Source organism: Oryctolagus cuniculus, chromosome 3 (assembly GCF_051225735.1).
Source record: "Oryctolagus cuniculus isolate XC-2025 breed Fujian yellow rabbit chromosome 3, ASM5122573v1, whole genome shotgun sequence".
NCBI lineage: Eukaryota > Metazoa > Chordata > Mammalia > Lagomorpha > Leporidae > Oryctolagus > Oryctolagus cuniculus.
Genome location: NC_142869.1, coordinates 141,402,361 through 141,423,857, shown reverse-complemented (window position 1 = coordinate 141,423,857; position 21,497 = coordinate 141,402,361). Strand labels below are relative to the sequence as shown.

The window sequence follows — 21,497 nt, the reverse complement described above, 5'->3', positions numbered from 1 at the left end:
AGCTCTGCTTTCTTGAACCCAGGATGGAAAACAGCTCACTAGTAACCCTGTACCAGCAACAGCAGGGAACTGGGGACCAGCTACAAGAGAGTGGACAGTCTCTGAGGTCACGGTCACATTTGGACAGCCCTGAGTGTTCCTACTCTCCAAGTCTACACCGTGATCCACTGTGCTAAGTGACCATGGACTTGCTTCCCTAGCTGACCACGACCCATCAGAAAGTGTCAGATTTAGTATGAGACACACACTGTATTTGCTGTCCAGATTTTAGGAATTGGTAGAAAGAACGCTAGCCTGAAATGGTGACAGTATCAAGGCAAGGAAAAGGTCGAAGAGAATGCGGGGAAATCTTTTCAGAGACAGCACTGGGAAAACAGAACTACTTTAACTGTATTTGAAAAGTGAGTTCTCCACAGTGTTTAGCTACTTCATTATTTCTAATGTATTTAATTGACCCATTTAAACAGGTTACATACTCTTTCTTGAACTGTGCATTTACCAAGATATCAATGGATACTAATCCAAAAGTAAAAGTATTATAATATAGATTTAATTATTAACCAACCTTACAATCACACTTTCCATCAGCATCATTTAAGACTTTATATTATAGGAAAACAACCAAATCAAAGAGGAAAATCCCTTGTCTGGGGTATTTGAACAATACATTGTTCTTAGTAATTGCCAATGATTCAGAGGTTCCTAAAGATGTTATTTGGGCTTCTATTATTTAGACACTGAACAAAATGAGAGTTTGTTGCACTGGCCTGACAAATATCATCTGTATATTCCAATGAATAGTTTCCTCTCACTGGCTTAGCTTATTATGTGGGCATGGAAATAGCTACTTTTTTTTTCCTGGTTGGGGGGGACTGTTAAGTGAATCTGTTTCTGTACCATGTCATACTAAATATGTGATGCCAATGAGATGCACAGCCTGTACTTCTTTCCTGGTATTTCTCTTCCTATTGCCATTGGTTGTATGAAATCGAGTGAGTGAACTGGTGAGGTGCTAACGTTAGAGCATGCCAGGGAAGCTGCTTGAACTAAAGTGCTGTACACTACAAATTAAAGAAGACAGCTTAAACACCTGTGCAAATGTGCATTTCAAGTGTGTGTGTTCCCTGTGGGTCACTGAGAACTATCTCCTTCCTATGTCAAGTAGCTCAGTGAACAATTTGCCCATCTACACCTAAAAGGCAAGAACTTTTTTTTTTGTTCTTTCTTGGCAGCAATACTTGGAAACTTTAAACAATTTAAATAATCAACTGATTTATGTTCCTCTTAGCCTTTCTTGGAAATGTCAAGCATTCATATTTTCAGGACTAATGAACAACCACCAATTGTTTTAAATTCATTATTTTCTCAACTGAAAGAGCGCTTACAGAGCACAGAAATAGCTAAGCTGTCTTTTTATAGGTCTCCCTGGCCAGGCTGAGGCCAGTTGAGATCGAAAGACAAAAAGCCCTCCAATTTTTTCCTCCAGAAAAAAATTCTCTTGGTTAAATTGGTCTTCTTTGTCTCTTTTGGTTTGGAAAAAGGAGATCCCACAGAGAGGATTCACAACCCGGGGCTCACGTGATCTTTGGGTGACCACTCAAGTTATTTTGCTTATCTCCAGGCAAGACTGAATTACATTTGCATTCTCAGATTCTACCTTCTCTTAAAAATAGCCAGGGAACATTCTGCCACCTTAAATGGTCACAAGTCCTAGGAGAGATGGTTTGGCTTTCTCTCCAGCACCCAGGCATAGCACACAGCACAAAACCTGAAATGCAATCATTTTGAAATTCAATCTACACAATGCATCTTGCTGAGCTAAGGCTCCCTGGCTTCCGCATAGGAGGGATGGTAGAGGGGAGTTCAGAAGCAGTATTTGCCCCTTTAGCAATGAGTGTCTGCTTCGATTCACTAAATGACCTCCCCTAGATTTGGAGAAGGAAATGTGTTAGACCCCAAATGGTACAACCTCTGTTCTGCATGCTAAGGAATAATTCAGCAACACATGAGGGTTGACTATGTAGTCCCCACTGTGGTTGTACTTCTTAGAAGACGGCAGTGAGCGGGATGTGACCCTTAGCTCATGGAGTCTTGCTTGGGAAGTGCATGTGGGGAGAAAATGTCATGTGCTACCCAGAATAGAAGGAGTATGGGCCAATGCTGTGGTGTAGTGGCTTAAGCCACCACCTGCAATGCCAGCATCCCAAATGGGCACCAGTTTGAGTCCCAAATGTTCCAATTCTGATCCAGCTCCCTGCTAAAGTGCCTGAGAAAGCAGCTGAAGATGGCCCAAGTCCTTCGGCCCCTGCACTCATGTGGGAGACCTGGAAGAAGCTCCTGACTATGGGCTGGGCTGGCCCAGCCCAGACGGTTGCAGCCATTTGGAGAGTGAATCGGAGGATGGAAAATATCTCTGTCTCTCTCTCCTGCTCTCTAAACTCTGCCTATCAAACAAATAAAATAAATGTTAAAAAAAAAGGATAGGAAGAGTAAGTGGCCACATTCAGAGCCAAGCTGTACTCTGGCTGTAGCTCCCAAGCCTTCTGGATTTCCTGACATGCAGCAACAACAAACAACAACAAAGAAATATCGTAGGGATCTCCATCACCTGAGATTTTTCTTTTCCCAAAAGTTATATAACTCTTATTCAAGGAGCATCCATTCTGGGGAACCCACAGCAAGAACTAGACCTGTAATGGTTACCACGTGGCTACTGTGGAATCCCTGTACCTAAAGAGACTTCCTAACGTACTCAAATTGTTCTCATTGTGCTGACGGGAAAACAGCTTAGTTGGCAGTGGGCTCAAGAGAATCGTGCACCCACCTTTTTTCCTCCCAAAAGAAACATTTTATTTAATGAGTACAAATTTCATTAAGTACAACTTTAGGAATATAGTGATTCTTCCCATCATACCCGTCCTTCCACCTCCACTGCCACCCCTCTGCCTCCTCCCTCTCCCATTCCCAGTCCTATTCTCCATTAAGGTTTTCAATTAACTTTATATGTAGAAGACCAACTCTATACTAAGTAAAGATTTCAAAAATTTGTGCATGCATGTGTGTGTGTGTGTGCGCGCACACACACACACACAGAAAAACTGTTTGAAAACAAGTTTTATAGTTAACTCTCATAATACAACTCATTGAGGACAGAAGTCCTGCATGGGAAGTTAGTGCACAGTGACTCCTGTTGTTAATTTAACAATTAACACTCTTATGTATGATGTCAGTGATCACCTGAGGCTCTTGACAAGAGCTACCAAAGCCTTTTGAATCCACAGTCTCTGTCAGTATTTAGACAAGGCTATAAGCAAAGTGGAAGTTCTCTCCTCCCTTCAGAGAAAAGTACATCCTTCTTTGATGACCACTTCTTTCCGCTGGGGTCTCTCTCCCACTTATATTTTTTTACTGAGACCTATTTTCAATTGACTTTATACACATATGATTAACTTTATATTAAGAGTTCAACAAATAGTATGGAGGAAAAAAAAACTGTTCAACAGTCCAGACAAGGGCTATTCAAGTCATTGATTCTCAAAGTGTCAATTTCATTTCTACAGATTGCCTTTTAGGTGCTCTATTAGTTCTCACAGGTCAGGGAGAACATATGGTATTTGAACTTGGGACTGGCTTATTACACTAAGTATGATGTTTTCCAGATTCGTCCATTTTGTTGCAAATGAATGGATTTCATTTTATTTTACCACTGTGTGGCATTCCACGGTGTACATATCCCATCATTTCTTTATTCAGTCTTCAGATGATGGGCATTTAGGTTGATTCCATGTCTTAGCTATTGTGAATTGAGCTGCAATAAACAAGGGGGTGCAGGTAACTATTTGCTGATTTCATTTCCCTTGGGTAAATTCCCAGGAGTGGGATGGCTGTGTCATATTGTAGGGTCTATATTCAGATTCCTGAGGTATCTTCAGACTGTCTTCCATAGTGGCTTTACCAGTTTTCATTCCCACCAACAGTGGATTAGGGTACATTTTACCCCATATCCTTGCCGGCATTTGTTGTTTGTTGATTTCTGTAGGAGAGCCATTCTAACTGGGGTGAGCTGAAACCTCATTGTGGTGATGCTGAACATTTTTAAATGTGTCTGCTGTCCATTTGGATATCCTCTTTAAAAATGTTTGTTTAAGACCTCTGCACATTTCTTAACTGGGTTGTTTTGTCTTGTTGTTGTTGTGGAGTTTCTTGATCTCTTTGTAGATTCTGGTTATTAATCCTTTATCAGTTGCATAGTTTGCAAATAATTTCTCCCACCCTGTTGGTTGCCACTTCACTTTCCTGAATGGTTCTTTTGCAGTATAGAAGCTTCTCAATTTGATATAATCCCAGTTGTTAATTTTGGCTTTGATTGCCTGTGCCTCTGGTTTCTTTTCCAAGAACTCTGCCAGTGCCAGTATCTTACATGGTTTCCCCAATGTTTTCAAATAATTTGATGGTATCAGGTCATAGATTTAGGTCTTTAATCCATTTTAACTGGATTTTTGTGTAAGGTGTAAGGTAAGGGTCCTGCTTCATACTTCTGCATGTGGAAATCCAGTTTACCCAGAACCATCTGTTGAAGAGACTGTCCTTGCTCCAGGGATTGGTTTTAGCTCCATGGTCAAATATAAGTTGGCTGTAGATGCTTGGATTTATTTCTGGCATTTCTGTTCTGTTTTATTGGTCTATCCATCTGTTTTTGTACCAGTAGCAGGCTGTTTTGATTATAACTGCCTTGCAGCATATCTTGAAATCTGATATTGTGATGCCTACAGCTTTGATTTTTTTTTGTATAATACTGCTTTAGCTACTTGGGGTCTTCTGTGTTTCTATATAAATTTCAGCATCATTTTTTCTGTATCTGTCTGTGGAATTTTGATCGATACTGCACTGAATCTCCAAACTGCTTTTGGAAGAATGGACATTTTGATGATATTGCTTCTTCCAATCCATGAACGTAGATTTTTCCATTTTTTGTATCTCCTATTTCTTTAATGTTTTGTAATTCTCATTGTAGAGATCTTTGACATCCTGGGTTAAATTTATTCCAAGGTACTTGTTTTTTTATAGCACTTGGGATAGATCTTAGAATTTCTTTCTCATCTGAGACACTATCTATACAAAGGCTACTGATTTTTGAGTATTGATTTTATATCTTGTTATTTTACCAAACTTTTCTCTGAGTTCCAATAGTTTCTTAGTGGAGTCTTTTGGATCCCCTATATATAGAATCATGTGGTCTGCAAATAGGTATAGTTTGACTCCTCTTTCCCAATTTGTGTCCCCTTGATTTTTTCTTTTTTAAGATTTTCATTTTATTTATTTGAAAGAGTTACAGAGAGAGGCCAGGGCTTTAACCCACTGTGCTACAGCGTTGGCCCCTCTTGATTTCTTTTTCTTGCCTAACTGCTCTAGCTAAAACTTCTAGGACCATACTGAATAGCAATGTTGAGAGTGGGCATCCTTGTCTGGTTTTTGATTTCCCTTTTGATTTCTTCTATGACTCAGTGTTCATTCAGGAGCATGTAGTTCAGTCTCCATGTGTTTGCATATACTCTAGAGATTTCTGAGTTGCTGATTTCCAGCTTCATTCCACTGTGATCAGACAAGATGCATGGTATGATTTCAACTTTTTTGAATTTGCCAGGATGTGCTTTATGGCCTAGCATGTGGTAAATCCTAGAGAAAGTTCCATGCAGTGCTGAGAAGAATGTGTATTCTGCATGTAGGTTGAAAAGTTCTGTAGATGTCTACTAGGTCCATTTGGTCTACAGTGTTGATTAACTCTTGATCTTCAGTCTGGTTGATCTGTTGATTGCTGAAAGTGGGGTATTGGAACCCCTATTACTATTGTATTGGAGTCTATGTCTCCCTTTAAATCACCCTTTCTTTTAATTAGCCAGGTGCCCTGTAATTAAGTGCATTATATTTACGTCTTCCTGTTGAATTGATCCCTTAATCATTATATAGGGCCCTTCTCTGCCACTTTTAACAGATTTTGTGTTTAAGTCTATTTTTTCTTATGTTAGGGTGGCTACACCAGCTCTTTTTTTGTTTTCTGTTAGCATGCACTACCCTTTTCCATCCTTTCACTTTCAGCCTGTGTGCATCTTTGTTGGTGAGATATGTTTCTTGTAGACAGTGAGTCGATGGGTTTTGTTTTTAATCCATTCAGCCAGTCTGTGTCTTTTAACTGGAAAGTTGAGGCCATTTACATTCAAGGTGACTATTGATAAATAATGACTTTGCCCTGCCATTTTCCCATAAATATTCCTATTTTTTACTTTGGATATCCTTTGCACTTTTACTGGGAGATTTCCTTCCTTTACCTTCTTTCATAGTGATGACCGTGTTTCTGTGTACAGCATATCCTTAAGCATCTTCTGCAGGGCTGGAATGGTGGTGGCAAATTCTTTCAATATCTCTTTGTCATGGAAGGTTTTTATTTCACTTTCATTCATAAATGAGAGCTATGCAGGGTATCATATTCTGGGTTGACAGTTCTTTTCTCTTAAGACTTGGACTATATCTTGCCATTCTCTCCTAGCCTGTAGGGTTTCTGATGAGAAGTCCACTATGAGCCTAATTGGAGATTCTCTGAAAGTAATCTGGTGTTTATCTCATGCACATTTTAGAATCTTTTCTTACATTTTACTATGGAGAGTTTGATTATAATGTGTCATGGTCGATATCTTTTCTGGTCATGTCTATTAGGAGTTCTATGCACTCCCTGTACTTGGATGTCCCATTCTTTATTCAAATTAGGAAAGTTTCCTGTTATTATTTCACTAAAAAGGCCTTCTAATCCATTCTCTTTCTGTGCCTTCAGGAACTCCTAGAACTGTATGTTGGGTTGTTTGATAGTATCATGTAGATCCCCAAGTGTTTAGTTTTCTAACTTACTCTTCTTGTGTTTGGTCTGACAGTATAATTTCCTGTGCTTTGTCTTCTAAGTCAGACATTATTTCTTCTGCTTCACTGATTCTGTTGTTAAGGCTTTTCAATGTATTTTTTATTTGTCCTATTGAACTCTTCATTTCCAAAATTTCATTTTGATTTTTCCCTTTTTTAAAGATTTTATTATTTGAAAGTCAGAGTTACACAAAGAGATAATGAGAGACATAGAGAGAGAGAGAGAGAATCTTCCAACCACTGGTTCACTCCCCAATTGGCTGCAGTGACCAGAGTTCCACTGATCCAGTGCCAGGAGCCAGAAGCCTCTTTCAGGTCTCCCATGCAAGTGCAGGGGCCCAAGGACTTGGGACATTTTCTACTGTGTACCAAGGCCTTAGCAGAGAGTCAGATTGGAAGTGCATCAGCTGGGACTTGAACCGGCGCCCATATGGGATGCCGGCACTACAGGAGGCTGCCTTACCTGCTATGCCACAGTGCTGGGCCCTGATTTCTCTTTGAGATCTCAATTTTGTGGGAGAAATTTTCTTTCATGTCATGTACGGATTCCATTAGTTTGTGTATTTGCTTGTGATTACTTCTAAGTAATCCTATGATCAATTTTTTGAATTCCATTGCTGGCATTTCTTCAATCTCATCATCTTCACAATCTAGTACTGAAGTGTTGTGTTCTTTTGGGGGTATCATATTGTCTTCCTTATTCTTGTTTCTGAATTGGTGCATTTCTTATGTGGCATTTGTGGAGATACTCGTTGGTTTATTCTTTTTTTGCGGTGGCAGCTTTTATCTTTGTACTATGTGTGGATTAGCAGACTGTCTGCTTTCAGGGAATATCTAGAAGTTTGAGGTGGGTGTGGCGAAGGAGATCTGTTCAGTGCTCCAGGGTGAAAGGCATGTCTGAGGTGACACAGGCAGGTTTGGCATGGTATTTTTTTTTTTAATCAGAGGGGAGGTTTGTTCTTGTCTGTTGGTGCAGACTCAGCTGAGCCTCTCTCCTCAAAGGAGACCAGTGCCTGGGTGCTAGCCCCAATGCATATATTATTCATCCATACTACCACAAGATCACACTGTGCAGTCCTCAGTGTAGCCTCAGATTCCCCAGCAATGTCCCTCACTAGGTAACCAGGGAGTCCAGATCATGTGGAGCCTCACACAGTGACTGCCCAAAGTCCTAGCCACACCCCCAGTCTTCCCACATGGCCTCAGTGTTTTCACAGTCTTGGCACACAAGCTTCCCAATCACGAGTACCCAGCCCCGTCTGTTCTCCCCACCAGACTAGAAGTCTCCGCTTGGCTGGTTGCTGCATGCGGATATGAGCTGGTGGAGCTGCTGTGTATGTCCATAATGGCACCTGCTCTCTATCAGTTTGTTACAGGACAGAGTTGTAGGGTAACTGGGGAGAGAGAAACATGCCTCCCCCGTTCTTTTTTCTCCTCTAGTTTGGCAGGTACACTATCCCCTACGGGGCTCCAAGCTGGACTCCCTCTAGGCTCTTCCTGCAGCTTTTTCACCAGTGGCTTGGGCTGCTGCAGTATTGCCTTGCTTCACTCTCCAATGCTGGTACAGAGGCTCTCAGCTGCTGGAGTCCTGAGTTGTGCATGTCCCACCCTCCGTGTAGGTCCACTGTGACCCTCCAATTTACATAGAGTTTCCCCTGCTGTTTTCTCCCTAACTCTTCCCTGAGACTGCACTCTCTACACTTTCTTTAAACTATCTTCTCCTAGACTAGGGCAGCTAGCTCCCTCCCTACTCCATTATCTTAGTCCCAACCCTGCACTCACCTTTTCAACCTGTACTGATTGTGGAACTCTCTTTCCTTCACAGCGTTGAACTCGTTTTGATACTTGAGCAGCTGTTCTCTCATTTTGGACACCTCTGTGGAGAACGCTTCCGGAAAGTTGTCCGCTTGCTGCAGGTGGAACTGCTGCTGCTGGATTTGCTCGGTGAACCGCTTGGCGTTCTGCAGCAGCCGGACCTCGGACTCCTGCGAGCTGGGTTATGGGAAGACAGGGATGTGCATGGTGACAAGTGTGCACCCTCAGTACACTTGGTGGCCCCTGCAGGGACCCAGCAAGGAGGACAGGGACCATGTCCACAGCTGCTCCCCACTCCAGGGTCCAGTCCAACTGAGTGATGTTTTATGCCAAGTGAGATGCTTAGGGGTTGAAGATGGATGAAGGTCAGCTCCTGGCCTCACCATGTTGGCTCACATGTAGCTGAGAGGGACAGATGGCGACAGGTGGCTGGAACACCAGGCAGCAAGTGCTATCCCCAATGTCCAGGTCCAGACAGTGGGAAATGGCCGAGAAAGGATTAAATTCAATGGGACATGCGATTTTCACTTTGAAGAATAATCATGACTCGCAAGGTAGGGGGAAGGTGATGAGACCACAGGTTTCCCCTCAACCTCCCCACCCCAGAACCTCCTCAGCAGCCCTGGCTTTCTGATGTGATTTTAGGAAATCCTTTTTTCCCCCTGGGAGAACTAACAAAGAAACTTTTCTAATGGTACTTTAGCTAGGGAATGAGGAAGAAAGCTGTCCCCATAAAATCACAGACATCGATTGGTTTTCCAAATTTCTAAGGCTAACTTTAACACCTGGCTGGAGCTGGACTCGACTCACAGTGCGGGGGATTCCCATGAGCCATTATGTTCTCTGGCCTTGCGCCCATTTGGGAAAGGGGCTAAGCATCTGGTGGAAACAGATCTGAAGGGCCACAGACACTGGCCTGGCTGCAATGGCCAGCATCTCCTAGAGCTTCTGTAGACTGCAGGCTCAGCCTTCCCAGTGACCATGATTCATCTCTCTCAGAAACCCCCACATCAGCTCGCTCTCCTACGCAGGGGAAGCCCTGGCCATTTCCTGTTTGAAAGCCAGCATTCTCTTTTGCTGTGTACGCCCTATCGAGGTTCCACACTGAGAGAAACCTTCAGGTTTCAGCCCATTTGCAGAGACGCCCAACACTGGGACCAGGCCTGTCTCAACTACAGTTACCAGCTCTGCCTGGTTCCCCCGGCTGTAGCACATCATCTGCTCCATGCATTTAGGAAGACATTTATTGGGCTGTCATGTGTTGCAAGGCCTGTGTCAGGAACAAGGCAGCAAAAGTAGCAGCTAAAGCAACGCCAGCACATATCATTCTCATTAATGGAAGCTGGAGCCACTCCCTTGCAACTCAGTTTCCTTGAAAGCTAACATCCTTTGTAAATCCAAAGTTATTGGACCAACTCTTGGAATGGAAAGGCATTGGCTTGAGCCCCAGCGCCTGTTTTCCCACAGAGAGGAAGGCAGGCTGGTGAGGGTCCCAGCCAGATATCAAATGGCAGTTTGTCCTCATGTACGTGAGACATGAGAGCACCATAAAAAGTTTATGGAGAGGCAGGCATTTGGCCTAGCAGTGAGGATCGGTTAAGATGCCAGCATCCCCATCAGAGTGCCTGGGTTTGATTTTCTGTCTCTGGCCCCAGACTCCAGCTTCCTGCCAACGCAGACCCTGGGAGGCAGCAGTGATGGCTCAGATAACTGGGTCCCTGCCATCTGCGTGGGAGACCTGGACTGAGTTCCTGGCTTCTAGCTTCAGCCTGGGCCCAGCCCGGGCCATTGTGAGAATTTAGGGAGGGAACCAGCAGATGGGTGCTCTTTCTGTCTTTCTCTGTATTTCTCTCAAACTAAAAAAAATTAAGCTCATGGAAAAATGGAGTGAAGCTCATGGTTTCTGAGGTGAACTCATTTGGATTCAGTCCCGTAATTCTGGTCTCTATTGTGCCTTTCTCTCCCTCCAGGCAGTGGGAGTGAGAGAGTGGCAGGCATTCGTGGTAGCCAGAGCAAGAGCTAAGGAGTGAAATGGAGGTGAGATATAGCGGAAGGAAAGCAGTGGTTTTGCAACATAGCATGGAAGCAGGAAGCAATAACAACACAGCCTTGGTCATGCATTGCTCTTTGTCATTGCACTGCTGAGCTGTGGGCTGGGGAGGAGGAAGGGAAGTCAGAGCACCCTGCAAAGCCCCACTGGGCTCTAGGTAAGAGCTGTCCACAAGGCGGGAAGCCCTGCGGTGTGCCTTGATCTGCAAAGCAGCTCCGAAGCATGCCCTGAACCTGCATGGGGCTTTCTCCCAGCTAAGCAGTGAGAAGTAATTGCAGAGGTTACTCTAGACCTTTCCATCTACAGCCCCTACATCACCCTATCTTGAGAATTGCAAGTGGCGACAGAAGGCAGGGCCGTGCGTGTTAAGGACCAGCAATACGACAGGGTTTCTCCTTGTTTGTTCACTCCCCTGCCCCCTTGGTTCCCAACGACTCAGCAGGCATTCTAAAAGCTTGTCACTCTGTTCTCTGGAAACCTGTTCTTCCAACCTGCTGCTGACTTGGACTTGGGCAAGGCGAGTTACTGGGGGTAGCAGGAAGAGGTGAGAAGTAGACAGTTGTCTCAGAAGACATAAGCCAGGGTTGCCACAGAATCCACAGCTCGAGGTGAGAAGACGAGAGGAGTCCTGCAGGAGGATCCCACAGCACGCACCACCAAACACCCCCATCCACCTGCGACTTTGGTGGTTGGTTACCCCACAGACCTGGGTCCCTTTCTTGAGGGCTGTCCCTGACCACAGGGATTTGTTTGGCTTCTGGAAGGAGCAGGTTGAAATGCCAGGAGCTCATGTCCCCCCAGGGCAATCCTTAACCAATGAGGGGTGGAGATTACAGGACAAACACCCCAGTCCCCTGCCCCCCACGCCCCCGCTGCTGGCAGAGTTGCAGGTGTCTTACACACAGTCCCTCGGGGGGCCTTCTGTGAGACCCCACAGTGGAAACCCACAGAGGAATCCACCCCTCGCTGGATGCCTCCCTCTCTGGTCTGTCTCCCCCAGCCTCTCATAATGCTCTCTTTCTCCTTTCTCAGAGCACTTGAACCCAGCCCCTTGCCTCCGAGTCTGCTTTTAGGGGGAACCTGAAGACAAGTCCCTCATAGGTCTGACGAGAGATGCCTGCACACTGGCAAATGGCATACCTCATCACCGTGTCGTGCAGGAAGGTGTACTTGGCCTTTAACTCCGCCATTCTGGTCCCATGCAGCTTTCCCGTAGCATGTAACTAGTAAAGAGAACAGAAGGTTCCGATTAGCCATTGTCATCTGTAGGCTGGGGCAGAAGACAAAGTGGGTACTTAGAGAGATATAAGTAGATGTCACAAAGCTTTCAGTTTGAAATTAGAGAGGAGACACACGAGGCAATGTGATTCATTACAAAAGACACTGAGTGTTTAGAGAAAACAGTTCTACAAAGCCGGCGATGCGGCACAAGTGGGTTAAGCTGTTGCCTGCGACACTTGCATTCCCATGTGGGTGCCAGTTCTAGTCCTGGCTGCTTCACTTCCAATCCAGCTCCCTGTTAATGCACCTGGGAAAGCAGCAGAGAACAGACCAAGTACTTGGGGCCTTTCCAGCCATGCAGGGGACCCAGATGGAGTTCCAGGTTCCCGGTCTCAGTCTGGCCCAGACCCAGCTGTTACGGCCATTTTGGGAGTGAAGCAGCAGATGACAACTCTCCCTCTTTCTCTTTCTGGCACTCTGCCTTTCAAATCAATACATTTTTTAAAGAAAACAGTTGTAGTTCAGGAAACTCCGTGGTCTTTTCACCTCTCTGGACTTGTGACTCCTACATCTATAAATTGAGGGCACTGAGTTAAACTCTTCCAGTTGCGGAAAACACCTCCAAGTTCAGCAAGCAACTAAACCGGTGTAAACTGCCAGGCTGGTCATTTGTAAATCAAGAGAAGGAAAAATTGAGCGTCTATTATGTGCAAGTGTCATACGTCAGTTATTTCATCCTCAAAAATGTGGTATGGGGTAGGGATTCTTATCTCCACTCGAAGGTACAGTTCAGGTGAGTTAAGTAATTTGCTTGAGATTACAGAGATAATTGAAAACAGCGTGGGGATTTAAATCCAGGTGGCCCGGCTGCAGAAGCCCACCATCACTTCCCTCACGTGGCTGCCACTGCCTCCCCTGGCACAGCAGCAAGGAAAGGTGACCCAGCACACGAGGAAGTGCTCCTCGCTCCTTTTCCATTACTAATGAGAGAGCCTCTGCCTTACTCTCTGCACTGGTGACAGTTAATTAGTAGACATCTAACACAGCAAACGCCACCGTTCTACCTCATTACAGCCATAGGCCATGAATGCTCATATTAGGTTGGACTTCAACTGGATTACTAGTGACAAAGTGCCCACACATAGAACCCAAGGAAAGCTGTGTGTTTGCCACCGTGCTGTGTTCTTACTTTCTTCAGTCCCGATAGTGGGCTCTGCACTCCCTGGCCCACTTGTCCAAGTCATACCAGCTCAGCTGGACCACCACAAACCCTCACTGGCTCTGCTGGCCCCCACCCCTGCATCCGTTCAGGGACAGCCCCTGTCTACTTTCCCTGAAGGTTGTTTTAAGAACCAAACAAGGGGTGGGTGTCTGGCCCAGAAGTTGAGACATCCTACAACAGAGTGGCTGGGTTTGAGTCCCGCCTCCATTCCTGGTTCCAGCTTCCCGGTAATGCATACCCAACCTAGGAAGCAACAGGTGATGGCTCAGACAGCCGAGTCCCTGCCACCCATGTGGGAGACCTGGATTGTGCTCCTGGCTTCTGGCTTCAGTCTCACCCAGCCCTGGCCATTGCAGGCATTTAGAGAATGAGCCAGTGGAAGAGAGATTTATTTATTCATCTTAGTCTTTCTGTTGGTCTTTCTGTGGGTGTCTCTCATTGTCTCTTTCCACCTCAAATAAATATATTAAAAAAATTTAAAAAGTAATGACATCCTAGGTGCCTAAAACTCTTCAAGTGGGGTAAAATTCAAGGCCCTGGGGTCTTGCATGACTTGGCTCCCTCCAAGCCTCCTTTCACAGCCCCTTCTTGAAGCTCACAGTGCTACTTCCACACCAACCGCCCTCACCTCCAGAAATGCATAACTCTTTCTCCCAGATCTCTGCATCGGTCATTCTTCATGTTCCCCCCACTTCACTCCAAGTCTTTTTCACCGTGCCTTTGATTCATGCAAAAGCTGTCTCTGTCTTCCAGAGCTAAAGGAGACACCCATAGCACATAGTCCCTCCCCACCAAGAACTTTATACTTCCTAACACATTACATATTGTAATCTGCATGCTCAAGCTGACTTACCTCAAATGGTAGAGTTAGAAACATACCAGGGGATTCCAATTCAATCCCATCAAGGTGGCATGTACCAATGCCATCTCACTAGTCCCAGTGATCAATTTCTGTTCACAATTGATCATAATGATAGGACTAAGAGCCAAAGGGATCACATAAACAAGACTAGTGTCTGCAAATATTAACTGATAGAATAAAAAAGGGAGAGAATGATCCAACATGGGAAGTGAGATACACAGCAGACCCATAGAATGGCAGATGTCCTAAACAGCACTCTGGCCTCAGAATCAGCCCTTAAGGCACGCGGATCTGGCTGAAAAGCCCATGAGAGTATTACAGGCATGGAAAGCCAAAACACTCTGTCAAAAAAAAAAAAAAAAAAACCTAAATGAAAGATCTCCGCGAGTGAGATTCCAGTGGAAAGAACAGGTCATCAAAGAAGGAGGTACCTCTCTCTGAAGGGAGGAGAGAACTTCCACTTTGACTACGACCTTGTCTAAATATGATCAGAGTTGGTGAACTCAAAAGGCTTCCATAGCCTTGGCAACTCATGACAAGAGCCTAGGGTGATTACTGATGCCATAAACAAGAGTGTCAATTTGTTAAGTCAACAACGGGAGTCACTGTGCACTTAGTCCTCATGTAGGATCTCTGTCCTTAATGTGCTGTACATTGTGATTTAATGCTATAACTAGTACTCAAACAGTATTTTTCACTTTGTGTTTCTATGTGGGTGCAAACTGTTGAAATCTTTACTTAATATATGCTAAACTGATCTTCTGTATATAAAGAGAATTGAAAATGAATCTTGATGTGAATGGAAGGGGGAGGGAGAGGGAAAGGGGAGGGTTGCAGGTGGGAGGGAAGTTATGGGGGGGGCATTGTAATCCATAAGCTGTACTTTGGAAATTTATATTCATTAAATAAAAGTTAAAAAAATGATTGTATGTTTGCTGCTAGAGTATCAAATGGGCTAAAATTAAACTATGTATAAAATAAAAAAAACATTGTAATCTGCAATACATTCACTGTGTGATGGAAAAAATGATGTCCCCACCTAACATAGAGGCCTCATGAGGAAAGGGCCTGGGTTACCTTGATCTTCACTGTGTCCTCAGCCTGGGTAGAACCCCAGACACAGGCAGGTGCCCAGTGCACTGCTCATATTCATTGGCACATAAATGAGTTCAACTGATGACAGGCAAAGGGCGGGGTCTACATGGTGGGGTTTCATGGCCTTTTAAAAATATATATTCAGGCCGGTGCCATGGCTCAATAGGCTAATCCTCCACCTGCGGCACTGGCACACTGGGTTCTAGTCCCTGTCAGGGCGCTGGATTCTGTCCCAGTTGCCCCTCTTCCAGGCCAGCTCTCTGCTGTGGCCCGGGAGTGCAGTGGAGGATGGCCCAAGTGCTTGGGCCCTGCACCCCATGGGAGACCAGAAGAAACACCTGGCTCCTGGTTTCGGATCAGCGTGGTGTGCCGGCCGCAGTGCACTGGCTGCGGCGGCCATTGGAGGGTGAACCAACGGCAAAGGAAGACCTTTCTCTCTGTCTCTCTCTCTCACTGTCCACTTTGCCTGTCAAAATATATATATATATATATATATATATTCATTCATTCATTTATTTGAAAGGCAGAGTTACGGGGGTGGGGGTGAGAGAGAGGGAAAGAGATCTTTCATCCACTGGTTCACTCTCTAAATGGCTGCAAATGCCAGGAGCCTGGCACTCCATCATCTCCCATGTGGTTGGCAGGGGCCCAAGTACTCAAGCCATCTTTTTCTGCCTCCCCAGATGCATTAGCAGGGAGCTGCAAAGGAAGCGGAGCAGCCAGGACTCGAATAAGTGCTCCACATAGGATGCTGGTGTCACATGTGTTGGCTTCACTCACTGGTCTTTCTACCCAATTCAAAGTAGAAAAGGGTTCATTGCATCAGAAGGCCATCTCTTCTTCTCTGAGCAGGTCTTGGGGATCTTTCATGGAGGCCACCCATGGGTGCCAGGCCTGGGTTCCAACCCCCACATCCCCAATGGCACCCATGGATGAAAGGTGGTGAACAGGATCTTCAGGACCTTTGAGGATGCTCTGCCTCCCTCTTAAAAGATGATCATGTGACAACTTTAAAATGCATATGTAGCTTTTAAAATAGGTACTGGAAAGGCAGAGAGGGAGAGAATTTCCACCCCCTGATTCACACCCCAGAATATGAGTTAGCAGAATCAATGACTACAGGTAGTTTTATTTTTAGTAACTAAATGTATTTTGCAACTATCGCCTTTGTATTATAAATTAAATAGAGTTACAAATTGCTGGCCACTTCCTGGAGACCAGACAACAACAATGATGTGAACAGTTTGATAAATTCTCTCTCTCAAACATTAGTTAAACTGATCAAAACAATCTAGGACAATTGTTTTAGAGACTTTGGAAATAGATTTAAGAGTATGCAAGAAGTTGAGGGAATTTATTCAACAAAATCTGCTGACACTCAGTAACAACAGTGAGAAACTGTGGCACTTGGTCTGTGAGCAGCACCCATCACCCCTAGCTCTGTGTTGCAGATCTGTTCAGGGCAGGCATGGCAGCCAGTGAAGTAAGTGCCTGTCTCTCCCACTTTGCAGTTGCTGAAGATCTTCCAGGTGGTTGGGACAGCTTAGAGAACACCAGCACTCATCCCCCTGCTGCAGCTCTGTGCTGTGGAGGAGTTTTAGCAGGTGGGTGGCTGCAGCTGTTCAGTAGTGGCCATCCCTAATCCCAGTGTCCTGCTCTATGGGGAGACTCTGGGGAGGGCAAACTAGAAAGAGGAGAGCTTCCCATGTCCCCAGCTCCTGCTCAGAGACATAGGCTGGGGACTGAGAAAGCTGTGAAGACTTGCAGCTCTGAAGCCCTGCTTTTGACTTTATCTAGAGTGTAGAACATCTATTAAAAGTAATAGATGCAGGGGCTGGCACTGTGGCATAGCAGGTAAAGTTGCTGCCTGCAGTGCCAGCATTCCATTTGGGCACTGGTTCATGTCCCGGATACTCCACTTCTGACCTAGCTCTCTGCTGTGGCCTGGGAAAGCAGTAGAAGATGGCCCAGATCCTTGGGCCCCTGCACCCATGTGGGAGACCTGGAGGAGGCTCCTGGCTTCCAATCAGTGCAGCTCTGGCCGTTGTGGCCATCTGGGGAGTGAACTGGTGGATGGAAGGCTTCTTTCTCTCTCTCTCTACCTCTGCCTCTCTGTAACTCTACCTTTCAAATCAATCAATCAATCAATCAATCTTTAAAAAAGATTAAAGAAGAGAATGCTGGCTATTCATCAAATAGAGAATATTAATAAGGAGAAATTTTTAAGGAGTCAAGTTGAAATTCCTAATTAGAAAATTACAATAACTGAAAATTTCACTGGAGGAGCTCAACAGTAGATTTAAGTCAGCAGAAAAATCAGTGCCTTTGAGGATAGGCCAGTACATAGCATAAGAAAGGTCTTCAAAAGGTTCAGAGAAAAGTTCATATTATGAAAAACCATGCATGGATTTCCAAAGAGTTTTGCACCAAAATAATCATATTTTAATTCCATTTTCCATGAGCTTTTTGAAGTTCTTTCTTATAATCTGAAGAAGAGAAAGAGAAAAGGTATGAAGACTTATGAACACATCCTCAAAAGAAATGAGACACAAATTGAAATTGTGAAATACACAAATTGACATGTAATGGGGGAACCAGAGAGAGGAATGAAGAAAACTTTACAAATGTAGTGAAAAACATCAATCCTGCAAGAGCTCAATGAATTCCACCAAGCCCTATAAGCAAAATGATATTCCGACCCAGACACATGCATAGTCAAACTGTTGAAAGACAAAGATAGAGAGAAATTCTTGAAGGCAGGAAGAAAATCAAGAAAAAACATAGCTCATTATGTACAAGGGAATAACAAGAGCAACAAGTGACTTCTCACCTAAAACTGTGGAGGTCAGAAAGCAGCGGAATGACAAACTCAAAGTGATGGAGAGACAGAGAAAGAGTGTGCCAGCCAAGAATTTATTCATCAACAGTATGCCTCCAAAATGAAGGGAAAATAAAGACATTTCAAGATAAACCAAAAATGGAAAGAATCATTGCTGGCAGATATGCCTTAGAAGAAATGCTAAATCAAATTCTTTAGGATTGTGAAATAAAGTAGCATCAGACAATAACTCAAATCCACAAGAAAAAAAATGAAGAGTACGTCCTTGCAAATTGAAAATACATGTTTGCACATACACATGGACATGAATGTTTATGTAGTATCATTTGTAATAGTCAGAACAGGAATCAACCTGTATGCCTATCAGTTGATGAATGGACAAACAAAACGTCATCCACACAGTGGAACCTTTAGCCAAAAACAAAAAAATAAAAAAACAAAAAACGGATGGAGTTTTCATATGTGTCACAACATGGATCAAGCTTGAAATTACTATGTTAAGTGAAAGAGAACAGTGTTTTATTACATCTTTATGAGATATCCAGAAGAGGCAAATTTATAGAGACAGAAAGTGGATTCAGTGGTTGCCAGCAGATATGGTGGCTGTTAACAAGCACAGGATTTTTTTTTTTGGTGAATGGGAATGTTCTTAAGTTATCACACAAATCTTTATATACTACAGAGCATTGAAAACACTCAAAAAGCATGCATTTTTTGATACAAACTTGATAAGTGAACAAAAATTTTAAAATGTAAGTAGATTAGAAACCAAGATTTTCAGAGTAAGGGAAAAGATACACAGTTGTAAAATCAAAGAAATGAGTGAAAATGCTGACAAGTTAAAACTGAGATGTAAGTACAAGTATGAACTCATGATTTTTAAGAAGTTCCTCAAGAAATCAAACTATCCCTATTTGCTGATGACATGATTCTATATATAGAGAGAACCCAAGTAGGGGGATATAAAATCAATACACAAAAATCAATAGTCTTTATATACATAGACAATGTCATGGCTGAGAAAGAATTTCTAAGATCAATCCCATTCACAGTAGCTAGAAAAAATTTAAATACCTTGGAATAAACCTAATCAGAATGTCAAAAATCTCTATGATGAAAATTTAAAAATATTAAAGAAATAGAAGACATAAAATGTAGAAAAATATTTCATGTTTATGGATTGGAAGAATCATCATCATCAAAATGTCCATACTATCGAAAGAAATCTAAAGATTCAATGTGATCCCAATCAAAATACCAACAACGTTATTCTAAGATCTGGAAAAAATGATGCTAAAATTCATATGGAAACACAAAAGACCCAAAGTAGCTAAAGCAATATTAAACAATAAAAACTAAACTGGAAGAATTGCAATACCAGACCTCAAGATGTACCTCAGAGCAGCTATAATCAACACAGAACAAAAACAGATATGTAGAACATATCTACAGAGCAGAATACAAATCCCAGAAATTAATCCACATGTCTACAATCAACTTATCTTTGACAGAGGAGCTAAAATCAACACCTGGAGCTAAGACAGTCTCTTCAACAAATGGTTCTGGGAAAACTGGATCTCTGCACACAAAAGTAAGAAACAAGACCCCTACCTTATACCTTACACAAAAATCCACTCAAAATTGTTTAAGAGACCTAAATCTATGACATGATACCATCAAATTACTAGAGAACATTGGGGAAACTCTATAAGACATTAACACAGGGAAAGACATCTTGGAAAAGACCCCAGAAGCAGAGGCAATCAAAACCAAAATCAACAAATGGGATTACATCAAACTGAGAAGCTTCTGTACTGCAAAAGAAACACTTAGAAAAATGAAGAGATAACTGAGAGAATGGGAGAAAATATTTGCAAACTATGTAACTGATAAAGGACTAACCTCCAGAATCTACAAAGAGCTCAAGAAACTCAAGAACCACAAGACAACCTAGTCAAGAAATGGGCATTGGACCCGAACAGACATTTTTCAAGAGAGGAAATTCAAATGGCCAATAGACACATGAAAAAATGCTCAGGATTGCTAGCTGTCAGAGAAATGCAAATCAACACCACAATAAGGTTTCACCTCACCCCATTAGAATGGCTCTCATACAGAAATCAACAAACAACAAATGCTGGTTGGTGAGGATGTGGGGGAAAAGGTACCCTAATCCACTGTTGGTGAGAATGTAAACTGGTACAACCATTATGGAAGATATCTCAGAAATCTGAATATAGACCTACCATATGTCCTAGCCATCCCATTCCTGAGAATCTGTCCAAAGGAAATGAAATCAACATATGAAAGAGTTATCTGTACCCCCATGTCATCTCAGCTCAATTTACAACAGTAAGATATGGAACCAACTCATATGTCCATCGACTGAAGACCGGATAAAGAAATTATGGTGTGTGTATATATATATGTATATGTATATATATATGTATATATATATGTATATGTATATATATATATAATGGAAAACACAACAGTTAAAATAAAATGAAATGCTGTCATTTGCAACAAAATGGATGCAACTAGAAACCATTATATTTAGTGAAATAAGCCAGCCACAAAAAGACAAACACCATATGGTCTCTCTGTTCTGTGGCAACTCATGGAGTACTTAAAAGGTAATCTATAGGCACAAAATTGACACCTTGATATGATGATTTTGAATAGCTCTTTCCTTGACTATTGAGAAACAATGTTTTTCTTGTTTTTTCTTTTTTCTTCAAAATATTCAGTGAACTCTCTACAGAGTATAGGGTTAATTTTATGAGTACAAAACTAACTGAAAATTGATCTCTGTAAAAAATAAGAATGGGAAAGGAAGAGGGAGGAGGAATAAATGTGGGAGTATGGGTGAGAGGGAGGTGTGGGGAGGAAGAATCACCATGTTCTCAAATTTGTACATATTAAATGCATGAAGTTGTATTCCTTAAACAAAATAAAACAAACTGGAAAAAAGAAAACCTGAAATTGTCAGGGGTTTTAATTACAGGCAGCAAAAAAGCCATGAGTATGACCATGGCTTAATCAGAGTTAAAGGACAAGTTCATTTGAGAACAGGAGCAGAGGAACTGAGAGAGTTGAAGATGTATCAGCAGATCATGTGAATGCTGATGTCATCACGGATCATGGTGAGTAAAAGATAACAGCCAGTGTCTGGAATCCCAGAGTTCAAATCTTTAATGCAGAAGGTAATGTTCTGAGTCTTGCTGGTTGACTCTAACAACAAAGGTAGCTGACAGCACAGCTGAGAGCCACAGCGCCGGCCCCTTGCCTATTTCATTTTGACTTGAGATTTTTGCATTCTCTTCCATGATTAAGGAATTACTAGTTAATCCTAGAATTCTTCAAAGGATGCCCTTATTGCTGGATTCAGATACTGGAGCTACTAACCTATCTGAAGACAAAGGTGATATTATTTGGAAAATACTAAATTTCACCAAAACATGATAATGTATTAAAAAAAATA

The 21,497-nt window shown here is 43.0% G+C and overlaps 1 protein-coding gene across 1 annotated transcript in view; it reads right to left on the bottom strand.

The window, feature by feature from the left end:
- Positions 1–21,497, bottom strand: part of CCDC146 (coiled-coil domain containing 146) — a 205,739-nt gene that overhangs the window by 77,031 nt on the left and 107,211 nt on the right. Inside the window, exons 3-4 of the mRNA XM_002712021.6 lie at positions 11,915–11,997; positions 8,692–8,901 (exon numbers count right to left, since the gene is read on the bottom strand). Coding sequence (XP_002712067.3) covers positions 8,692–8,901; positions 11,915–11,997 — 293 coding nt within the window. The remainder of the gene's footprint in view (positions 1–8,691; positions 8,902–11,914; positions 11,998–21,497) is intronic.